This window comes from Emydura macquarii, unplaced genomic scaffold, assembly GCF_026122565.2.
Source record: "Emydura macquarii macquarii isolate MOO-44397 ecotype Brisbane River unplaced genomic scaffold, CSIRO-AGI_Emac_v2 contig_3305, whole genome shotgun sequence".
Classification (NCBI taxonomy): Eukaryota; Metazoa; Chordata; order Testudines; family Chelidae; genus Emydura; species Emydura macquarii.
The window spans coordinates 3,608,223-3,630,553 of NW_027133442.1; the positions used below are offsets into that span (position 1 = coordinate 3,608,223).

Consider the following 22,331-nt stretch of genomic DNA (forward strand, 5'->3'; position numbering starts at 1 on the left):
CCAGCACTATTCAGATATTTCAAATGCGCAGGCTAGACCATGCTCTGGCGTCTACACTGTGGTACATTCGCCTATGGCTCCTGGGGGTACACACAAAATGCCATTTAGCCATGGGGAAAGTGCCCTGGACCGTAAACCAGGTGACCATGAATTCACCTCAACTCTTCCACTAGCTACTGCTGCTTCTATGTATCTGTCAGTCCCTATTATTGACCAAGGCTTCATAGTTCTACCTTTGAGGGAGGCAACTACTCTTCTTCTCATTTGACAGAGAAAGGAACAGAGGTTGCACAAGATCACTGCAGGCATAGCTAGGACTAAAATCCAAGACTCATCCACTTACCCGTTTCAGACAATATGAAACCAAGAGCTTGAGCAGCCAGTCTGTAACCCCTAGACCACAAAGCCCTCCCCGTCAGGAATAGACTGCAGGAGTCCTGATTCCCACCATTCTACTGCTGTCTAGGAAAAAATGGTGCACCCCACTGTTAAAGATGTGTTCGCTCACAGGGCAGAGGGCTGCAACCTACTTGTGTGTAATCCCTGCTGCTGCAGGGAGGTAGGTGGTTATGGTTCCATGAGACAAAATGTTGGTTTTACCCGTATTTGTAAAGTTAAAGCTAAATTTGTTTAAAATAGAATTCTGCGTCCCCTCCCAATGTCAGGTTGCACTGGCACTTATGTCATAAGCCTGAGCCAAGCTCACCTCTGGCAAAGCCAGCAAAAGAACACAGCTCCCCCACGCACCAACACTTCACCACGCTGAGAGTGGGCCACGGCTCAGGGCAATAGGGCTGCTCCAGCACCACCACCTCTAGCGAGCGCTGAGACCCAACTAGCCTGGCCCAGCAACCAGTGGCCCTGGATGGAATTTCTGCATAGCAAACGTGGAAGGGCACTGCAGCTAGAGAAGGGACAGTGCCATAGTTAAGGAAACACCTGGGACTCAGGACAGCCACGTTCTATCCAGCAGGCTCTGATGTAGGGCACATCACTGACAGCACAAACTTAAGTGGCTGCTAATTACATCGATAGTTGCAGCATCACTAGCGAGGCCCAGAAAGCTGCAGGGGTTCTGAAGGTAGCTGAAGCTGCCACACAATCTCCAGCTGCCTGCACTTGAGTGCTGTGGAATGCAGGGGGAGGATTGTGGCAGCTGGGTCAGACCAATGGTCCATCCAGCCCTGTACTGTGTCCAACAGTGGCCAATGCCAGATGCATCGGAGGAAAGCAAGAGAACAGGGCAATTATCAACTGAGCCCTCCCATCATCCAGACCCAGCTTCTGGCAGTCAGAAGCTATAGGACACCCACAGCATGGGGTTGCATCCCTGCCCATCCTGGCTAATAGTCTCTGATGGACCTATCCTCCAGGAACTTAACTAATTCTTTTTAAACGCAGTTATGCTTTTGGTCTTCACAACATCCCCTGGCAACAAGTTCCACAGGTTGACTATGTGCTGTGTGAAGAAGTATTTCCTTATGTTTGTTTTAAACCTGCTGTCTATTAATTTCATGGGGTGATCCCTCGTTCGCGTGTTATGTGAAGGGGTAAACAACACTTCCTTATTCACTTTCTCCACACCAGTCATGATTTTATAAGCTTGTTATGGAGTGAGACTGTGCTTGCAATTTTGCTGTAGCTCAGTTGATTTTTTCCACCCTGTAATAAAAGTTCCATTTGGTTTTGTGACTTATCCATATCCCTCTACTGGCTGAAATTACATTAAGACAATGTGGTGGTGTTACAGAATTCAACTTTGACCACAGGAGAGAGCACTAGCTGGGGGGTGCATAAGTAACACAGGATCAATTGAGTACAAATTGGCATGATTCTTCCTTCCGGTTTTTCCCCTCATGTCCCGGCAAAGCCCCCTCCAATTCTACTGATTCTGTCTGCAAAGCAGAGGAGTGCTTGTCTGAAGCACAGAGCGCCCCTTATTTGACTCCCCTGCTGTGTGCACACAGTATTATAGATAAGGTTTGACCCTTATGGAAGATTCAAGCTAGGTCAGAACTTTATTCTGCTCAGACTGTCTAGGTGGATGGACACAGTCCTTGGTTCCAATGCTAAAGGGCAGAGATGCAGGATAGACTTGAGCCATTCAGGAAGTGGGGCTGCTGGCTGTAGCCATAGTCCAAGGCCCAGCTGGCCATCAGAAGCAGCTAAAATCCCAACATCAGATATCCGCCAATCAAAAAGCTGATTGCAGGCCCCACCCACCCAGAAGTCAGGTGTCCTTCCGGAAAGGCAGTCGGCGCTTGTCCTTAATGGCATTCCTCTTCCTCTTCTTGCTTAGGAAGCTCTCCAGCTTCCCGCTCCCCTTCAGCTCTTTGTACTTCTCAGCCAGCTCCAACTTCCACTTCATAGCTGTGGAATGCCAAGGGACAAGGAGGTTTTTACTCCAAGCCAGCACAACCCTCTCAGGACCTGCTTCTGCTCTGCCCTATCCCCTTACAGCCCACTCACTAGCCCTGGCTGATGACTCCACCCTCTTGCCCATCTGCCCCTCCATCTATAGACAACAGTGCTGGACACATACAAAATCCAGGAGCAAGGTGCTGCCCCAGTTGGCCACCACCCTCCCTCCACAGCCTGGGCTTGCACTGCTCACAGTAATACTACAATTATGCCCAGAGATCCTAACTGACATCAGGGCCCCACTGTGCCAGGCGCCATACAGACACAACCTAAGGGACAGCCTTTGCCCCAAAGGCCTTATCATCTAAATAGATAACTACTAGCCCCACGGTGCAGGTGGGGAATTGAGGCACACAGATCAGTGACAGAGCAGGGAGCTGAACAGATTTCCTGAATCCCAGAAAAGTGCCTCACCTATGAGGTCTTCCTTCCTCTCTCAGGCCTGTGATGTAGAGACTGTGGGTAACATTTTTAAGAGCACCTTATGTCCTATTGCCTTGGAACAAGGCTCAGGCTCTTAAGTGTCGAGGTCACTTTGGAAGGGTTTACCTTTTGGTCTTCACCTGTCTAACATGCTTACATCATGGAAATGCTAAGGAAGGCCAATGCTTGTTCTACTCTTCTTGAACAGTCTCTAATGGCACTGCTAACAGGTTTGCCCCACCTATGCTAGCAGTTAAGCTATCTTCCCCTCTCCCCAGCAGCCTAGGGGGATCTGATGTGATGGTTATTTATTGAATAAGATTTTTCAATCTGCTTGTTAGTACTCTAGGTGCTGGGCCCATACAAATGGCAAACTGTCAGCAACAGGTCTCATTTGCTGGTGTAAACCAAGCCGCAGCATCCAGAACTTACATTTCTTTAGGTAGAAGGGCTTCCTTCCCAGCTGGGCCTGCTCCCTCTGCTTTCTCTTCAAGGCCAGCTCCATCTCTCTCTGCCTCTGCCGTTCCTTCTGAGCCTCCTCCTGCTGTGTCTGGGAAGTAAAAAGAGGAGCATGTCATGGACTTTCTTGGCCATGCTCAAGGCAGACCTCCTCTCTGTCTCATTAGCCACAGCCTGCATGCTAGCCAGCCTTGGCTGTCTCCCATGGGAGCAGTGAGCTGAAGACACTAACTCACCATGCGCTTTAGGAGCTGCCGCAGTTTCTCCCGCTGCTCCACATTCCGGCTTTTCTTCAGTTGCTTCTGAACTATCTACAGGAAAGAGCAATTCACAGTGAGTTCCACTGCAGGTCACCTCTCCCTGAGATCTGCGTGATGGGATTCTGTAGAAAATGCCCCACTGAAGCAGGCTTTCTGCTCCAATATGCACAAAGGACATATAGTTTCACCTCTTTCTCTCTTTTCTTGACAGTGTTCAGGAAACTGAAGGTCTTCTCAAACACTTCTGGGTTGTACTCTCCAGAGAGGTCATCAAAGCGGGGGTCTCTCTGCACCTGCACAGAATGGGGGTGGTTAGAGCCAAGAGCAAAACTAATGCCTGAATACAGCTTGCTTGTCCTCCCTAACTCAGGCTAGTTCTATCTCCTGTATCTAGCGCTCTTGGCATAGGCTATTTAACATTTTTATCAATGATCTGGAAGAAAAAGATCAGTGATAAAGTTTGAAGATAAGAAAAATTAGGGAAGTGGTAAATAATGAAGAGAACATGTCACTGTTACAAAGCGACCTGGATCACTCGATAAGTTGGGCATAAACAAATAACGTGTATTTTAATATGGCCGAATGTAAAGTCAAACTGCTAGGAACAAACAATGCAGGCCATACCTACAGGATGGGGACCTCTATCCTGGGAAGCTGGGACTCTGAAAATGAGTTGAGGTCAGGGACAGAATCAGCTGTAACAAATGCAATCCTAGGATGAGTCAGACGAGGCATTTCCCGTAGAGACAGAGAAGTATTAATTGCATAGTACACAGCACTGGTCAGAGCTCATTTGGAATTCTGGTCACTCATGTTCAAGAAAGATGAATTCAAACCGGAACAGGTGCAGAGAAGAGCTACTAGGATGATCAGGTGAATGGAGGGCCTATCTTATGAAAGGAGACAAAACAAAGGCTAAGAGGGGATATGATTACCCTCTAGAAACACAGAGGTAAACATCATGGAGGTTGAGGAGCTATTTAAGCTAAAGGACAATGTTGGCAAGCACAAATGGGGATAAACTGGCTATGAACAAGTTCAGGCTGGCAATTAGAAGGAAGTTTTTAACCATCAGTAGAGTGAGGTTCTGGAATAGTATTGTTGGGGGCAAACAACTTAATTGGATTTAAGAGAGCTAGACAAATTTATGAGTGTGATTGTATGAGGGGTTACTTGCGATTGTGGGGAGCAAGGCTCAACAACCCTGAGGGTCCCTTCTGATTTTCCTAAAATCCCATTCTTCAGGGCTTCAGCTGGACATCTGCAGGGGACAGGAGAGACTCTTCTCTACTCTCATTTTTTTGGATCTTTGTGTCTCCTTCCACTGCATCATCAGAGAAAGCCACAGCTGGAGCTGGAACACTGGATGCAGAGGGCCAGGGCTCTGAGGTTGCACCGAGCATTCTCCCTCAGCTGCTTAGCTGGCTGGGTTCTTGCTCACATCCTCAGGTGCTAACTGACTACCATACATGGGGTCGGGAATTTGCCCCCAGCACAGATTGGCAGTGACCTAGGGAGTTTTTCACCTTCCTTTGCAGCGTGAGGTGTGGGTTACTTGCCAGGACTAGCCAGGTGTATCTTACTTAATCATTTTCCTACCATTGCAGGGGCCACAGCACTAGAGGGTACCTCAGTCCCTCCTGTTCTCTGCCTGTGGCATGTAATAGTCTAGTCTCCTGTGAGCTGAAACACTTTAGTCTAGTTGGGTTTAACGCGGGGGTGCAGCGCAGTGTACGTGGCCTGTGCTGTGTATGTGGCCTGTGCTATACAGGTCAGATGAGATGATGTGGTGAGTCCTTCTGGCCTTAACTCTGAGCTCCCAGTGCAACACAGCAGCCAAAGGGGCTAGTGAGATCCTTGGATATATAAACAGGGGAATCTTGAATAGGAGCAAAGAGATTATTTTACCTCTGTATTTGGCACTGGTGCGACCACTGCTGGAATACTGTGTCCAGTTCTGGTGCTCAAAATTCAAGAAAAATGTTGATAAACTGGTGAGGGGTCAGAGAAGAGCCACGAGAATGATTAAAGGATTAAGCTTCTCTTTGTTAAACTGAATAGATTGAGCTCCTGGATTATTAAAGAATCCTTTAATAGTCCTTGTGGCTCTTGTTTGAACCCTCTCCAATTTATCAATCCTTCTTGAATTGTGGACACCAGAACTGGAGACAACATTCCAGCAGCAATCACCCTAGTGCCAAATACAGAGATAAAATTTCCTCTACTCCAACTCAAGATTGCCCTGTTTATGCATCCCAGGATTGCATTAGCCCTTTTGGCCACTGCATCACACTGGGAGCTCATGGTCAACTGATTACCCACCATGACCCCCAAATCTTTTCAGAGTCACTGCTGCCCAAGATACAGGATAGGGGCCTTTAAGTGTGGCCTACATTCTTTGGTCCTAGATGCATATATTAGCCATATTGAAATGCATATTGTTTGCTTGAGACCAATTTATCAAGCGATCCAGATTGCTCTGAATCAGTGAGCTGTCCCCTTCACTATTTACAACGCCCTCAATTTCTGTGTCATCTGCAAATCTTATCAGTGGTGAGTTTGTTTCCCCCCAGATCATTAATAAAGATTTTAAATAGCACCGGGCCAAAAACCAAATCCCTGTGGGACCCCACTAGAAACACAGCCATTTGTTGAGGATTCCCTGTTTACAATTACATTTTGAGACCTTTCAGTTAGTTCAGTTATGGTGGATTCTCCATCACTGGCAATTTTAAAATCACGATTGGATGTTTTTCTAAATTACCTGCTCTAGTTCAAACGGAACTCATTCAGGGAAATCCTACGGCCTCCACGATGCAGGAGGTCAGATTGGATGATCACAATAGTTCCTTCTGGCCTTAGAATCTATAAATCTAGGACTAGCTGGAACAGCACCATTTCCTCCATATATCAGCAGCACCAAACTCTCCTGTACTCACAAGGGGACACTGCTCACAGGCTGCTCCTTGACTGCCTCAGAAGTCTGTGGGTCCAGACACTTCCCCCAAACCATCATCTGGGTCTCATTCTCTTCAACAGACAATTTATGCTGTCTCTGCCACATGCATCTTGTGTCCCTCATCTACCCCCCCAACGGAACTGACTGCTAACCTGGGAAAGAACATTTACCTTCTTTTTAACAGAGACCACTTGTCGGAGAAAGGGGACTGGTTTCTTGGCAGAAATCTCCAGTGGCCTGAGAGAAAAAAAACATGTTAAACAGAGAAAGGAGGAGACAGGACTGGCCATATCAGACTGTGATTGCTGACAGATTGCTATCACTCAGCATAGAGAAAGACCACTGCTTCTCCAGTCACCCAGAAAAATGGGGAGGTTTGCTCTGTACAGTCTATTCACCACAGGCACTTCTCACACACATGCCTTGAGACTGCCATCCCACCCAGCCAGAGCAAGAGAACTCCCCACAGTAGGTTTTCCAGGGCTTTGTCCAGCCTAGTTTTAAAATATTTCCTAAGTGATGGAGCTTCTACAGCTCCCCTAGGAACAATGTGGAATGATTTATTGCTGGAACGACTTACCAAGGGATGTGATGGAATCTCCATCACTTGAAGTCTTTAAAATAAGACAATAACTTTCTATTCTAAAACCATGCTCTTGCTCAGCCATAAGGTATGGGCTTGATGCAGAAATCATTGGGGGAGGTTCTCTGGCCTGTGCTATACATGTCAGACTAGATAATCATAATGGCCCCTTTTCGTCTTGCATTTATAAAAGTATTTGTAGACTGTGGTCCCCCGCCCTCTTAGCCATAGTTGACCAGATATTAATTTAGGCACACACAACTATTATAACCTGTGTTCATAAAAACAAATACATAACTACATTCCTCCAGTCCCTCACCATTTCTATTGCTTTTCTCTAAATTCTTGTCTTTCTGGTAATAAGGTGCCTATAACTGAATTAGTTATTCTAGGCCACCAGAGCTGTATAGAGACGGTCACTGCCTCCCACCCAGGATACCTGGGCTCAAAAAGAATTAGATTAGTTCATGGAGGATAGGTCCATCAGTAGCTATCAGCCAGAATGGTCAGAGATGCAACCCCATGCTCTGGGTGTCCATAAATCTTTGACTGCCAGAACCTGGGAATGGACAGCAAGAGATGGTTCACTTGATAATTTGCCCTGTTCTGTTTGCTCCCTCTGAAACATCTGGCATCAGCCAATGTCAGAGCACAGGATACTGGGCTGTAAGGACCACTGGTCCGACCCACTATGGCCATTCTTATATTCTCCCTGCTACTCACTTTGTGTATGCAGTCCAAAAAACACGCTGACTAATTTTGCTTTCATAGCATGTTAAAGGTTCATTTCTCATTAGCCATGCACTATCAGCCTAAGACCTTTTCTATCATGACTGCTTACCAGGGATTTTGGATTATTTTCTCCAAAAAACAAATCAATCAATCTCATTTCATTGTTTTCTGATTTTTTCAAATCACCTTTGGTCCCTCTATATCACTTCTGTCCACACTGGTATTTGAGGTTCCCCCCAATTTAGTACCATCAGCAAATGATGAGTGCTGTTTAAGTCTCTCTGAAGATGTTTGTAATTTAGACTGGACTTAGCCCAACCCCGATAGCATCTCTCACTAGAGTCCTCCCCTCAATGTCATGAATTGCCACCGTGTATCATTATCCTTTGAAAAATATCTGAAAGATTGTAAACAATCTGTGCATGCCATAGTAAGGTCAGATTTTGAGACACTGCATCGACTGCTTTCCTGAAATCCAAATATCCACTTTCAGCCATGAAATTAATAAGTCATGTCAATTTTGGTTTGCTGCAGCTTAGACAGTACTTCCCCCCACCACATAGTAGAGAGGATGTGGAGCTATTCACAAGAAGAGGACGCAAACAGTGGGGGCTGTATAGGGGACAGAGTAGCAGTCCCTGCAGTCCCAGACAATCAGGAGGCTTACAGGTGTGTGTGTGTGTGAAAGAGAGAAAACCATCTCCCTGCTGGAACAGAGAAGAACATCCACCATCTGGCATCTATCAAATTCAGACATTTCCTAGCCAGAGACAATACAAGAGAGGAAGTCCCCAAGCCCACTCCTGTGACAGCACTCTGCTAAGAGCACCAGCACTCCCCACACACCCAGCAGCTGGGTCCTTCATTATGATGGTGTCCCAGCAGCTCTCTCGAGACCTCAACCCTTTCTCTCTAATACATGGTAGCCTCTGGCAAGTTTTTTAAGCCCTGCTCTGTGCATTTCTGTGACAGGTGACTTGGCAGGAGCTGCTGCCCTTTGAACAAATGCAGGGCACTTCATTCTACAGTGCTTCACTGAAATCAACACAATTCTGATGAATTTCCCTGGCAGACTTTTTAGGAAGGTTACTTTCAAAATACAAACATACAAAAGGACTTTAGCAGCCTTGGGGCTTTTGTATGAAGCATTTCTCAAAAGGCTTGAGAGAGTTAAAAATAACTAGACAAATACTCCATAATAGCTGAGGCACAGATGTTTTATAAGACTTACTGGATTGTCTGTAAAGCTCCAAGATCCACATGTAGAAGGCAAAACAGAAGCACAAAATATTCTCACCTTCATTGTAATTTAGAACAGAGGTTTTTCAACTTAGATTTAGAAATAGATGAAAGAATGTTGATGAAACAGAGCCAGGAGGCAGCCGGTTTGGGTGTGACACTTATGTGGACTAAAAACTGGCATCAGGACCACAAACAATGGGTAATGACACATGGCAATGTATAAAGCTGGGGGAGGCACTTGGTGAGGGATTGTAGCAATCTGCGTTAGGTCTTGTCTTATTTCATATCTCCATTAATCATCCCATTAATGACATTCTCAGAATATATTCAATTGGAAGGAACTGTGAACACCACTGCTGACAAATATGGACAGGAATTAAACTTGGAAAAAATGCAGCTGTGAGATGGCTGCAGAGAGGAAAATGCAATTTTGGGCTACATCTGGCCATGGAGCAGGGAGGGGGTATCCCCTCTTTATACAGATCTAACAGCACCTGGAATAACGTGCTCAGCTGCGGGCACCTTGTTAGCAGAAAGATATTGGCAAGCTGGAAGGAGTTCAGAAAAGAATAAGAAGAATGGCTCAGTGACTGGAGGGACTGAGTTGAGATATAAAGAGAATTATGGACAGCTCAGAAAAGGCAACAAAAGGTGCATGTGGGATGCATTGAAAGCATCTCCATTTGAGGGGCTGCAAAGCACCTGTAAGAAGGACAGCAGAGATGAAGCAGGACGAGCGTTTTAACAAGAAGCATTGGTTATGAACTAAGAGCTATCTTAAAAAATGCCTTTGCTTAGTGGCACACTAGAAGTTTAAAGTCATGGATGGTAAGTGACAAAGTTCCCAGAGGAAACATTATGACAGGATCTCTTTTCTGTGGCACATTAAAGAGGTCTGAGCCACCCGCATGGCACAGAGGGCACTCTGAGGAGCTCTCATCATGCTTGCACTGGATCCCAGGCACTGCATACATGCACGTCTGTCTGCAGAGAAAAGGCTCTGCAACATCTTTACCCCTGTTTGCTTGGCCGTTGTTTTGTCCGAGGTTTTGTATGGTTCAATGGCTTCTTCCCACTAATCATCTGCTGATATGCTTTGGTTCCAACATTGTTCCGCAGCTGCAGCAGTTCCTCGAAAGACATTAAGGATAGCTCTGGGAAAGAAAAAACAAAGAGGGACTCTCAGTTTCACAATAGCCAGACACACACTTTCACCGTGAAGATCAATGTGCTGCAATCTCCTCTGCACAAGGTATACGGGGGCAGCTACAGTGCCCCCACTCATAAAATGCTTTCACCCCCAACCACAGGGATAGCCAGCAAGTCACACTGTCTTTTTTGGGTTTCTCCCTCACAACCACCCCATGAAGCATTACCATTCCCTCCCAACAGAGACTGTGAAGACCCCCGATTAGCTTCTCTCGCCTGAATCATCCGAGGGCACAGGAGTCCAGCCAAGATGTTCATCTGGTCACCGAAGCGCACACAAGGCATTTGGAATCTCTTCCAGTAGGCTCTGTATTAACTGCTTTGCCAGCCTCTGAGGGATCACCACCCCATTCTGACCCTGGCTACAGTCAGACTCCCCTCAATTCCTAGTCCTCTCCTTCCTCGGGGAGCTCAGTTCATTCCTCACGCTGCTCTGGAGTCGTCTTTACATAGGAAATAATTTACCTTTGCATCAAAAAGATCGTTCAGAAGGGTTGGGGAAAAGCTCTGTCAGGTCCATTTAATCTCGGAGTCATAGAGGTTAAGGCTTACCCTCTATCATCTACTCTGACCTCCTGTCTGTCACAGACACCAGATACTACCAGCTGCTCCCATACCAAGCCCAAGAACCAGGGCAGAACTGCTTCCTATTGCACATTTTCTAGGGCTTCTTCTAGTATAGGTTTAAGTGTCCCAGGTGATGTAGCCTCACAATAGTCCAAAGGCTAATGCACTGCATTGAGAAGTTTTCTCCTGCTACTCAGCCATAATGTCCCCCTTCTTTAAGGGACCTCAGGAATCTGGTTTATTTTTTTAAAAATCATGGTTTCCCATTCTACCCCTACCAGATACCCACTCAGTGTGTTTTTGCAAACACATTTTCTATTTTAAGTGTGTGTGTGTGTGTCTCTCTCTCTCTCTCTCTCCTCCCCGTCATCCTTCCCTAGTTGCTGTATAAGAGACCAACACAAACAAGGGAAACTGCAAAAATGATTAGAGAATGTGCAGGCAAATATGCATGGTATGGAAACAAATCCAAGAGAAAAACTCCTCTCTCTCTAGTCTCCATCAGTGACAGTGATTTTACATGGTCACTTGCAACTACAGTATGTAAAGCTTTCAGAGAGAAGTATGATTTTTTAAGTAGATGGTATGCCTGTTAGCCCTTTATTTCTAGTTACCCCCCAAACAGTTCCTCTTCCTCCTGTTTACACCTTTAAAACAGTCAGACATTTACTCTCCCCTTAGCCATCTCTTAGCCCCTTTTAATCCTTCATGATATTAAGTGTCCAGAACTAACACAATATTCTTGATGTATATGCAATTACCTCCCTGTGCATGACACAAAGCCTCTGCACATGTAGCCCAAACAGTGCATTCCATGTTCAGGTTGTCACACTGGATCAGACCACTGGCCATCAAGCCAGCTATCCTGCCCCTGGCAATCACCAATACCTTCTGCTTCAGAAGGCAAAAAAATAACAAAGCTGTTTCAACTGCATGCAAATTCCTGTCTGATCCCATTATCAGTCAACATCCTGAAGCAGAAGATTCAATTAGCGTAAGTGTCTTTCTTGAAATAGAATTTTTCTTTACCAATGTCACTGTTCAGGGCAATTGTACCTGTATTCCCCCCGTGACTCAGCAAGGGCATCCATTCGTCAGCTCCCTTGGGTAGAGATCCACACCTCTTCCACTCCTAACCAGGGGTTTGCCAGGTTACACAATTCCCTGCCTACATTGGGAGCTTCCCAGGAAGTCAGACCTCCAGCTCTGCTTTCTCCTCAGAGGCTATAAATGTAATTTTCCAGTCATAAGGTACCACACAGTAGAGTCCTGCTGTGGGACTGGGATCCCTCAGGTCCCACAGGACCTGCTCCCATAATAACAGGAGCAGGTAAAATGTACTTTGTTGTGGGTTGGAAAAAAAAAACAGACTATGGTAATTTGCAGGAAAACACTAAATCTCTCATCAGTTTACCATGTAAACATTGTGTCTGAATTCCATTTATATAATATACTAACTGACCATGTTGGGTTTTTTTTGAAGTAGCACAGGGGAATCTGTCTCTCTTGTGGGATTTGTGAGATGTAAGGGTTTTGCAAGTGAGAGAAGAATAAAAATGCAAGATACAATGTGGGAGCAGGTGGAAGTGGAATTGTGAGGCTGCACAGGAGTGGGATTAAAAAAATAGTCCTGTGCAGGGCTCTACTACACAGCTTTTCCTAAGAAAGCCCGTTTATTCTCACAGTGAAAGCATTACAGAGAAAACATTTAAAAACAATAAAAGAACCTGCATGCATGCTAATAAGCTTACGAGAGATCACCTCAACTCCAACAGCATGCTAGTAGGAATCAGTCCTTCAAACCCCACATGGGGGGATTTTCTGGGGCGACAAGTTCATAACATCTTTTATCCAAAACAAGAACCCCTATGAATCTGCCAGTCATTCCTTTGCACAGTTTGGGCCTCTAATCTTGTCCTCCTGTAAACAGGTGATCAGCAGACAGACAAAGGTCTTCTCCACCGGGCAAAGCTTCAAAAGATTGGGTGTTGAGATGGGAATTTGCATTCCCCTCTCCCAGGTATTTCCTAGGAAACCCACTTAACTTCATTTGTCCCAAACGTGCCTTCTTGTCAGGCAGATTGTTTAAAATAGTCCATTGATGCTGTCTCCCCACTAAAGGCATTTCATACAATCCCACAAGAATACATAAACATTTGTATTTGTAATAAAATGAACTCCTAAAATACTTAAACTTAACTCAATATGGTTTAACTTAATTCAGTAAGGTTTGTCCAGGATATTTCAGGAAATTGCCACAACTGTCACAAAATGTTCTAAATTTACTGGCCATTAACTTCATTGAAAAGTTGGCTCGTTTTATAGGAGGTGCGATAAAGGAGTTACAGCATAATTTCAGCAGAATACAGTTCAGACTGCTGGATACAGAGACATAAGAAAATGGAAGTATGAAGTAGCTGCATTATATAACCTACCTAGAGGCCTATGTCTCTGCACATTCTCACCACCTCTTCTTAAGAAAATCTCTTATTTGGGTTCCTGTGAATGTCCTTTTCTGGCTCTCTTCCTATCTTTCAGTGTGCCCCTCTTTGTACTTCCTAATCCCCTCCACGCTCTGGATAATCTCTCCATCTCACTTATCACCTACATGATCAAGATGTGAAAAATTTACAACACCTACTAGCCCGAGGACTAAGCCAGGGTAAAAAAAAAAAAAAAACCCATGTCGCCATGTCCCCTACAATTTAATTAAACCAAATTAGTTAGGTTAGTCAAGACCAGAGAAGACTGCAAGACACTTAGAGAGACCTAACCAAGCTAGGAGAATGGGCAGCATGACAACAAATTAAATTCAATGTTGACAATTGTAAGGCAATCCACATTCGGAGGAATAATTTGAGCTACTCATACACATTACTCATTGGGTTAACTGTAATCACTCAGGGAAAAGACGAGAGCATCGCAGTGGAAGCTCAAGGAAAACCTCTGCAACCTGCAATGACTCTTAAAAGGGCCAAAGAAAATGTTCAGATGTATAAAGAATGGGCTAAAAATAATGTGCAAATTATTCTCATACCATTATATAAATCACTGGTACACCCTCACCTGCAATACTGCATTCAGTTCTGATCACCCAGCCCCAAAACAATATAGTAAAAAAGAGGGGGGTTCACAGATAGGCAATGAAAATGAACACAGACATGGAGAGAGTATGAAAAGATTGAGGCTGTTTAATTTAGAGAGGAAATGAATACGGGAAACATGATTGAGATATACAAAATGGATGGTACAGAGAAGGTGGATCAGGTGCTCCTGCTGACATAAGCACAGCATTATGTCAACATAGTAAAACCATCTCCCCAAATGGTACAGACCCATGGTCAACCTATCGAGGTCAACTCAGTGCGAGCGTAGACACCATGCAACCCATGTCAACCTAAAAGTCCTCCAGCTGCTGTCTAACGATGCCTCATTTGCTGCGACAGTTATCTCTTTGGTCCCAATTGTAAACTCCACTGCCCAGGAATCACAGAGACCAGAAGCCACTGCCGCCACTCCCCCTCCCCCCTTAAACTCTCCATGTCGTCTTGAAATGCCTCTTCCTGATTGCATATCTTGCCGAGCACGCCTACCAACTCTCCCCAGTTGTGCGGAACTGACCAACTAACCATGCCGGCTCCATGCGCTAGACACGCTCCTGCCTGGAGCAGACAGGAGGTATAGCATCTCCTGTATCTGTCGGGAAAAGAGGCTGTGCAAGCACTGCTACAGACCAGCCATGGAAACAGACATCTACGAAAGGATTGCCTGGGGGATGCAGGTGAAGGGGTATGATGGGGTCAACAGCCATGCTGCACGAAAGCGAAGGAACTGTGGTAGGCATACAAGGCCAGGGAGGCCAAGGATCGATCTGGTGCAGAGCTGCACACCTGCCGCTTTTACGAGCTGCATGCCATATTTGGTGGAGGCCCCCACAGCACTCCACAGACCATCGTGGATACCTGCAGAGCCCAAGACAGAGACTCCTGCTGTTAACAGCCAGGAGGAGGAGGACGGGGGAGATGAGGCAGAGGAGTTGGGGGTCCAGCCATGCCACTAACCAGGACCTGTTTGAGATTCCCCCTCAACCCCGTCTAGCCAGTCCTGCCACGTGAGCATGGTTGAGCCCAATGAAAGGGAAGGGACATTCAGTGTGTGCGTGCGCATCTTCTTGTGCAATGTTTAAATTTAAGGATGGAGCCCGGCCCAAAATCACTGTTGATTTCTCGGGGTTTTACTCACACGAGAAGAGGTGGTGGTACAACAAACAGGTAGATGTTGCACATGTTTTTCATTCCTCTTTAAGGTTAGGCTGGGGGCCATGCAGAGCAGTTAGTTTATGTAAATAGGGATATCCCTTGTATTCTCCTGAGAGATTTCAATGAAACTTTCATGGAGATACCCTGCAATCCTCTCCCAAAGATTTCTTCCTCTATGGTAAGGCATTGTCCCATGCCACTCCACAGTGAGTTCAGCTGGCATCAGTGCAGTGAACAGACTAGTGGCATATGGCCCAGGCAGCTTCGGGACACCAGAAGTAGCTGGGCTCTCTGTGCCTTCATGACTCTCAGGAGTGAGAGATCAGCTAAAAACACCACTGCCTGTGGAAAACAATGCTAATAATCAGAGCCATTACCCTAGATATGTACACATGGAATGAGGACAGAAATTTTATTGTTCCACACAACTAAAATTCCTTCCCTCCCACCCCTGGCCGGCCATACTAACCAGGGCTGGGGCTGGAGAGTAGGGCTGTGCAGAGGCACTTTAAAACTGAAGTGTCAATAAACATGTATTACAAGTTTTGATGTGAAAACAGGAAAGGAGTTTTGAGACTTCTCTTTCCCATTCCGTTCTCCCGGTAAATCCAATGGTGGCTCTGTCTGGTTTTATTAGCAGCTGCTGCCATTGCGGCCTGGAGGGGTGCCCCCTCCACACTCACAGAGTGCCTGCTCCTGATGAGGATGAGAAAGAAGAAGACTAAAGAGGCCATGTTCAGTGAGCAGAGCCTGCAGGGCTGACATGGCGTGAGCGGATAGGAGAGAGACATAAGAAAAGGAGAGGGAGATGCACCAGGACACAGTGTGTCCATAGCAAACAGAAATGCTGCAGACAGACCCTGGCTGACCTGCATGTCCAAACCTGCCCAATTCCCTGCTCTTTGCAGTCCTTAGAGAAAGCCATGCTAGCAGCTCCGTACACCATCTCCCTCCCAGCATTCCACATGGCATCGTAGGCCGTACCTACCATGCCCTGCTAGGGGACTGCAAGAAAAACCACAGCTCCACATACACTGACCTGTGAGAACCAAGAAAGATCTTGGCGTCATCGTGGGTAGTTCTCTGAAAACATCTGCTAAATGTGCAGCAGCAGTCAAAAAAGTTAGCAGAATGTCAGGAACCATTAGGACAGGGATAGACAAGAAGACAGAAAAGATCATAAAGCCACTGGATAAATCCATGGTACGCCCACACTTTGAATACTGCAAGCAATTCTGGTTGCCCCATCTCAAAAATATTAGAATTGGAAAAAGCGGAGAAGGACAACAAAAAAAGAATCACCGAATTGCAGGATTGGAAGGGCCCTCAAGAGGTCTTTTAGTCCAGTCCCCTGCACTCAAGGCAGGACCAAGCATTATCTAGACAAGGGGTCCGCAAACTACGGCCGATGGGCCGCATCTGGCCCACTGACACATTTTGACCAGCCCGCTGAATCCACCCCCCACTCCCGGCCCAGCCACTTCCCCCCCGCCCCTCTCCCACCTAATGAGGGTCCAGCACCCTGGCCAGGAGGAGCTGCTCCAGTCCATCATAAGAGCAAGTGATGTGATGTGGCCCTGGCAGCTGAAAGTTTGGGGACCCCTGATCTAGACATACCTGAAAGGTGTCTGTCCAACCTACTCTTAAAAATCTCCAACAACAGAGATTCTACAATCTCACTAGGCAATTTATTCCAGTGCTTAACTACTCTGACAGTTAGGAAAAACTTCCTAATGTCCAACATAACCACCCTTGCTGCAACTTAAACCCATTGTTCTTGTCCTGTCCTCAGTGGCTAAAGAGAACAATTTTTCCTCCTTCCTCTTTGTAACAACTTTTTATGTACTTGAAAACTGTTAAGTCCCTCCCTCAGTCTTCTCTTCTTCAAACTAAACAAACCCAATTTTTTCAATCTTCCCTCATAGGTTGTATTTTCTAGACCGTCAATCATTTTTGTTGCTCTTCTCTGGACTTTCTCCAATTTGTCCACATCTTCCCTGAAATGTGGCACCCAGAATTGGACACAATGCTCCAGTGGAGGCCTAATAAGTGCAGAGTAGAGCAGAAGAATTACTTCGTGTGTCTTGCTTACAACACTCCTGCTAATACATCCCAGGATGATGTCTGCTTTTCGTGTTACACTGTTGACTCATATTGAGCTTGTGATCGACTATGAACCCCAGTTCTCTTTCCACAGTATTCCTTCCTAGCCAGTCACTTTCCATTTTGTGTGTGTGCAGCTGATTGTTCCTTCCTAAGTAGATTACTTTGCATTTGTCCTTATTGTCCTATTTACTTCAGACCATTTTTCCAGTTTGTCCAGATCATTTTGAATTTTAATCCTATCCTCCAAAATGTTCCATACCCCTTCCATATCAGGGGAAACTAAAAAGACTCAGACTGTTCAGCTTGGGGAAGAGACAACTGACTGGGGATATGAAAGAGGTCTATAAAATCTTGAGTAGTGTGAACAAAGTGAATAAGGAAGAGTTATTTACCCCCTTCACGTAACGCAAGAACTAGGGGTCACCCAATGAAATTAATAGGCAGCATGTTTAAAACTAATATATGGAAGTATTATTCACACAATGCACAGTCAACCTGTGAATCTCATTGCCAGTGGATGTTGTGAAGGCCAAAAATATAACTGGGTTTAAAAAAATACAACTATATATGTTCCTGGAGGATAGGTCCATGAGTGGCTGTTAGCCAAGATGGCCAGGGATACAATCCTATGCTCCAGGTATCCTTAAAGCTGTGACTTCTAAAAGCTAAGACTGGATGACATGGTATGGATCACTCAATAAATTGTCCTGTTCTGTTCACTCCCTCTGAAGCACCTGTCACCGGCCACAATCGGAAGACGGGATACTGGGCTAGATGGACCATTGGTCTGACCCATTGTGGCTGTTCTTCTTATGAATGACCATATATAAGGTCATAAACTCTCTTATGTGTTCTATGCACTCAAGCGCCACAATCCATTTTTAAGCTGTTACTTCTCATATCTAATCATCATCCAGTTCTTCTATCACACGAGACACCTGAGTGCCTTACAAATTCTAGGACTCCTGACAATCTGCCTCTCCCCCTCTCCCATCCAAGATGGTGCTTTCACAGTATTTGTTGTATTTCAGTGGGTTTGGTTTTGGGAGGGTAGGTGGAAGAAGTGGATGTTACATTTCAGTTGGAAGATGAGATTAATGGCCATTCTGATTTGTGGCTATTTCCTGTTCACTAGCAACTCAAAATCTCTTGGCATCACTGCTTTCCAGGTTTCTACCTTGCACTGAACATGTTTCACATACCTTTTATTTTTGGCCACCTTTCTAATCTCTCCAGAGCCCTATTATTTATCTTCATTATGTTCACACCATCTCCTAGTTCAATATCTGAATTTCATTTATGTGCTCACTATTCCTTCTTTCAGATCAGATCCATTCATAAATACGTTCAATAAAGCCTACCGCCAGACATTGCAGAACTCATTAAACACCTCCCCAACTCAATATGTTACTATTTACAATTAAGCTTGATTTGTGGTAAATCAGCCAGATTTCAATCCATGCAGTAGTGTCAGACTTTATCCAATGTCTTTTTTGGTGCAGTTTCATGAGGACTCAATTTTCACATGCAAATCCTGTAACTTCATTCAAGCAAACACTTAGATGCATGGCAGTAACTCAGATGAAAATTTAAGCAGCTGATTTAGAAAATTTGGTTCTGAATCAAATGCTTTACAAATATTAGATATTACATCTAAGTCATTCTCACTGCCCACTAATTTAGTAAATAAAAAAAGTTTGTCAGGCATTATTTTTTCTTTATAAATCCTCCATTCTGCTTCTTGCTCATAGCTCTATTGAACACTGAATCAAGGGTATCAAACATTCTGTGAGAAGAGCTAATTCCATTTTTAATTGTTGGCTGGGGTATAAGTTTAGGACTAAATACCATCCTCAATTCACATCAGAATTCTCACTGATGTCAATAGGAACTTTGTGCAGATATGAAGAGTGGAATTTGACCTTTGTCAAATACAGATAATTAATTAGTTATTACCAGTTTGGGTCTTATTGTTGCATTCAGCATCACTGAGTACAAAATACATTCAACTTTAGCACCAACACTCCCACCTTCCTTCCTAATCCCTCTTTTCTCTGTTTTCTCTATCTTTATGCACTTTCTGCCTTCTGTATCTTCTTCCCTGCAGCAATTCACAATTCCACAACCCAGGGCTTTCCTCCCTTCGTGCCTCTGCTAAAATGATGAGTAACAAAACAGTTAATGCTGACATTTCATCATAGATTCCAAGGCCAGAAGGGACCATCGTGATCATATAATCTGACCTCCTGTATAACAAAAAACCATAGAACTTCCCCAAAATAGTTCCTAGAGCAGATCTTTTAGAGGTCTATCATTATTAAGCTTTAGTGTTAATACCTCAATTAAATAAATGGGCAACAGAGAAGTTAATGTATCTCAAAGCTACTGTTTCAGGCTCAGGAAGACAAAATTGCATCTGTTCACCCTTGATTCACATTTGGAAGGTTATCAAAATTGAGTGTGCTCCAAGCCTTTTTTTTTTTTTTTTTTAATTAAAACTTATTCTTCAGTCTAAATATACCATGCAGCCCCAAGGACATCAAAGGGGCTGGGTGTTTGACACCACTGAACCACGTTTTACAGGTTATTTTCTTTTACTATTTGTCCATTATTTCACTTGAGACTTACATTAGATGTACGGATGGCATTTGCCAGGAGCCCTTTTGAAGGCTGAGATCACATTTGCATACACCACTCCAATCCTTTGGAATCTTCCTAGTTTTCATAGTTCATTAACTAATCCACAGTGGAAGACTTCACAGACATAACTATCCACTGTTCTCAGGTAGTGGCAGAATCTCAGCCACTGCCCCATGTCCTTGAGAAACTGAATGCTTCAAACTTTCTTCACATGGAGATTAAATAAATGGGGAAATCTGAGAGGTTTTCATTCTATACATTTATCTGAGCTCTAACTAAATTGCTTATTAGTTCAGCTCTAACTCATCCTCAGGCCAACATGGCAATGTTCTCTACAAAAGACTCTCCAAGGTTTTGTCCATTTTTAAGTGACTCAGATAATAGGATTTCCAATGCTTTCCTTAGACTACATCCTTAAAGCTTCTACACCATTAAGACATACATCCCAATATCCAGCCTACAGGTTTACCCATTGTACAGATTTGTACTAAGTTTATAACCAGGCTGTAACAGGTTCAAAATCAGGGTTGATCCTTCTGGGGAGCGGAGCTGTAACATGCCTGTCAGGCTGTAACTGGATTCTAACAAGAAGTTTCTACTGTAGACATGCTGGTCTGGCCAGCCCTGTGCAACTGGATTAGTCAATCATCCCATTTCCCAGGTCTCTGTTCCTGAGGACATCTCAAAATGCCATGTACCAAGTGAAAACACACCCAGATCCTTTACCCGGGCACCAGTTGGTGAGGCAGCATGGAACATACGTACATGGCTCTGCAGGGTGCAAGGCATCAAACAAGCCAACATGCAACTATGCCAATGAAAATATAGCTCTGTGAATACCCTAAACCAGTGTTTCTCAAACAGTGTTCCGCAGAAGGCTGAGTTGAAGGGTTCTGCGAAAAAGCGGGACTGCGCCGCCGCCAAACAGCTGGTGGCACCTCCGAAAATTGCTTAGAGAGCGCCGCCGAAAACAGCCTACACCGCGCAGCCGAAAAGGGGAAAATTTCCTGGTCTTGTCGGCGGAGGGTATGGCATGGCCGCGCAAGGGTTCCGCGGCAAAATATAATTGAGAAACACTGCCCTAAACCATGGTAGCAGTAACTGTGACATAGGAGCATGTCAAAGAAAAAAGCAGGAGTCAACATGGAAAGAAGATCTCAGAACTGCTGATGGGTTAAACTGAGACAGAGTTTATTAAACACTTCCTAGTATCAGTGTTTACCTCTCTTTGTATCACTCTCTGGGACAGGTTTGCCTTTTGAGATGTCTTTTTCCCCAGCACATGGCTCTTCATCACTGCTGCCAGAGGTCCCGCTACCCGTCTCGTCCTCCTCATCCCCTGTGAAGTCCTCTAGATCACTGCAATCGGTATTGCTATCGCTGTCCTCAGAGTCTTCACTGACAGCTCCCTGGCCAGTGGCAGTCTCTCCTTCCAGGAGCCTGGGTTTTTTAGTGTCAGGACTGCACTCCCCAGAAATGCCTGCTGCTATGCCACTTGAACTCTCCCACGGTTGCGTCTGAGCAGTGACAAGCTTCACATCAAGGATGGCGTCTTGATTGCTTTCTTCCACGGGCTCTGTGGCTGGTGCTTTCCTTTTGCCTTGCATCCCTTGAGACCCTCCTTTCCCAAAGGCGGAGACATTCTTTCTGGGGCGCTGCCCAGGCCTACCCTGGCGTGGCCACATCATGTCTCTGACACGGCTTCAACACGGCCTCCAGCTGCAACAAACCATCAGTTGTGGCCAGGACGCTAGAGGGGCACGGCGGGCTGAAGGGGAGCACATCTTTTACTGGACCAGCGTCCATAAAAGCCACCCCTCAGCCAGCGGGTCTCTCTGACAGACCGTGAGGGACCTCATGGATCCCGCGCCCGCCTGACACCAGCCCGCAGGCAGCCCCGCGGGATGCTCCCGCACACTGGCGGTACCGCTGGGGCCTCGTATCACCGGCGGCTGGACACCGTCCCGCCCCGGGGCGGAGCCACCCACCACCGAGCGAGCGGCCTCCGCTCCGCTCCGCTCCCCAAGGGTCATGGCCAGCCGGCGGCCGTGCCGTACCACCCTCCCCTCGGCTCGGGAGTGGGACAGGCCCCGAGCCCACGGCAGGGGCCGGCCTGGGACGGACGGGCGGGCCCGGGGGTGCGGCCCGCGCGGACTGGGTCGGTCGGTCGGTCGGGCGGGCGGGCGGGCGGGGGCGGCACGAGCGGCCCGGGGGAGGGGGAAGGAAGAAGCTGCTCGCTCTCAACCCGCACCCGAGGCGGCTCCTCCTCCCGCCCGCGCAGGGGCAGCGAGCGACCCAGCCCGGTCCAAACTCACCCCGGCAGGGAAGCTCCGTCGCGGCAGCCCCGCCCCGCCCCGCCCCGCACACGCTACAGTCAGGCTGCGTCCGGAGCACGCCGCCTCCCGCCCGGTCCGGTCCGGTCCCGCCTCCCGGCAATCGCGTCACAGAGGAGCGGCCGACGCCGAGGCAGC

General features: G+C 46.2%; 1 protein-coding gene across 1 annotated transcript; it reads right to left on the reverse strand.

Moving 5' to 3' along the window:
- Positions 1–1,989: 1,989 nt before the first annotated feature.
- Positions 1,990–22,283, reverse strand: RRP36 (ribosomal RNA processing 36). Its single transcript, XM_067533024.1, has 8 exons — positions 22,176–22,283; positions 21,083–21,579; positions 10,095–10,233; positions 6,693–6,759; positions 3,752–3,856; positions 3,540–3,614; positions 3,277–3,394; positions 1,990–2,370 (listed from the first exon to the last, which is right to left on the reverse strand). The coding sequence occupies exons 2-8, from the start codon at positions 21,546–21,548 to the stop codon at positions 2,231–2,233; spliced, it is 1,110 nt and encodes a 369-aa protein (XP_067389125.1). The 5' UTR covers positions 21,549–21,579; positions 22,176–22,283; the 3' UTR covers positions 1,990–2,230.
- Between the last annotated feature and the right edge of the window lie 48 nt (positions 22,284–22,331).

Coding starts and splice junctions, on each gene's coding strand:
- RRP36 (XM_067533024.1), bottom strand. CDS start 21,548: ATGATGTGGCCACGCCAGGGTAGGCCTGGGCAGCGCCCCAGAAAGAAT. Junction 6,760..10,094: donor CAACGGCCAAGCAAACAGGG/GTAAAGATGTTG, acceptor TTTTTCTCTCAG/GCCACTGGAGATTTCTGCCA. Junction 2,371..3,276: donor GCCCTTCTACCTAAAGAAAT/GTAAGTTCTGGA, acceptor GGCATTCCACAG/CTATGAAGTGGAAGTTGGAG.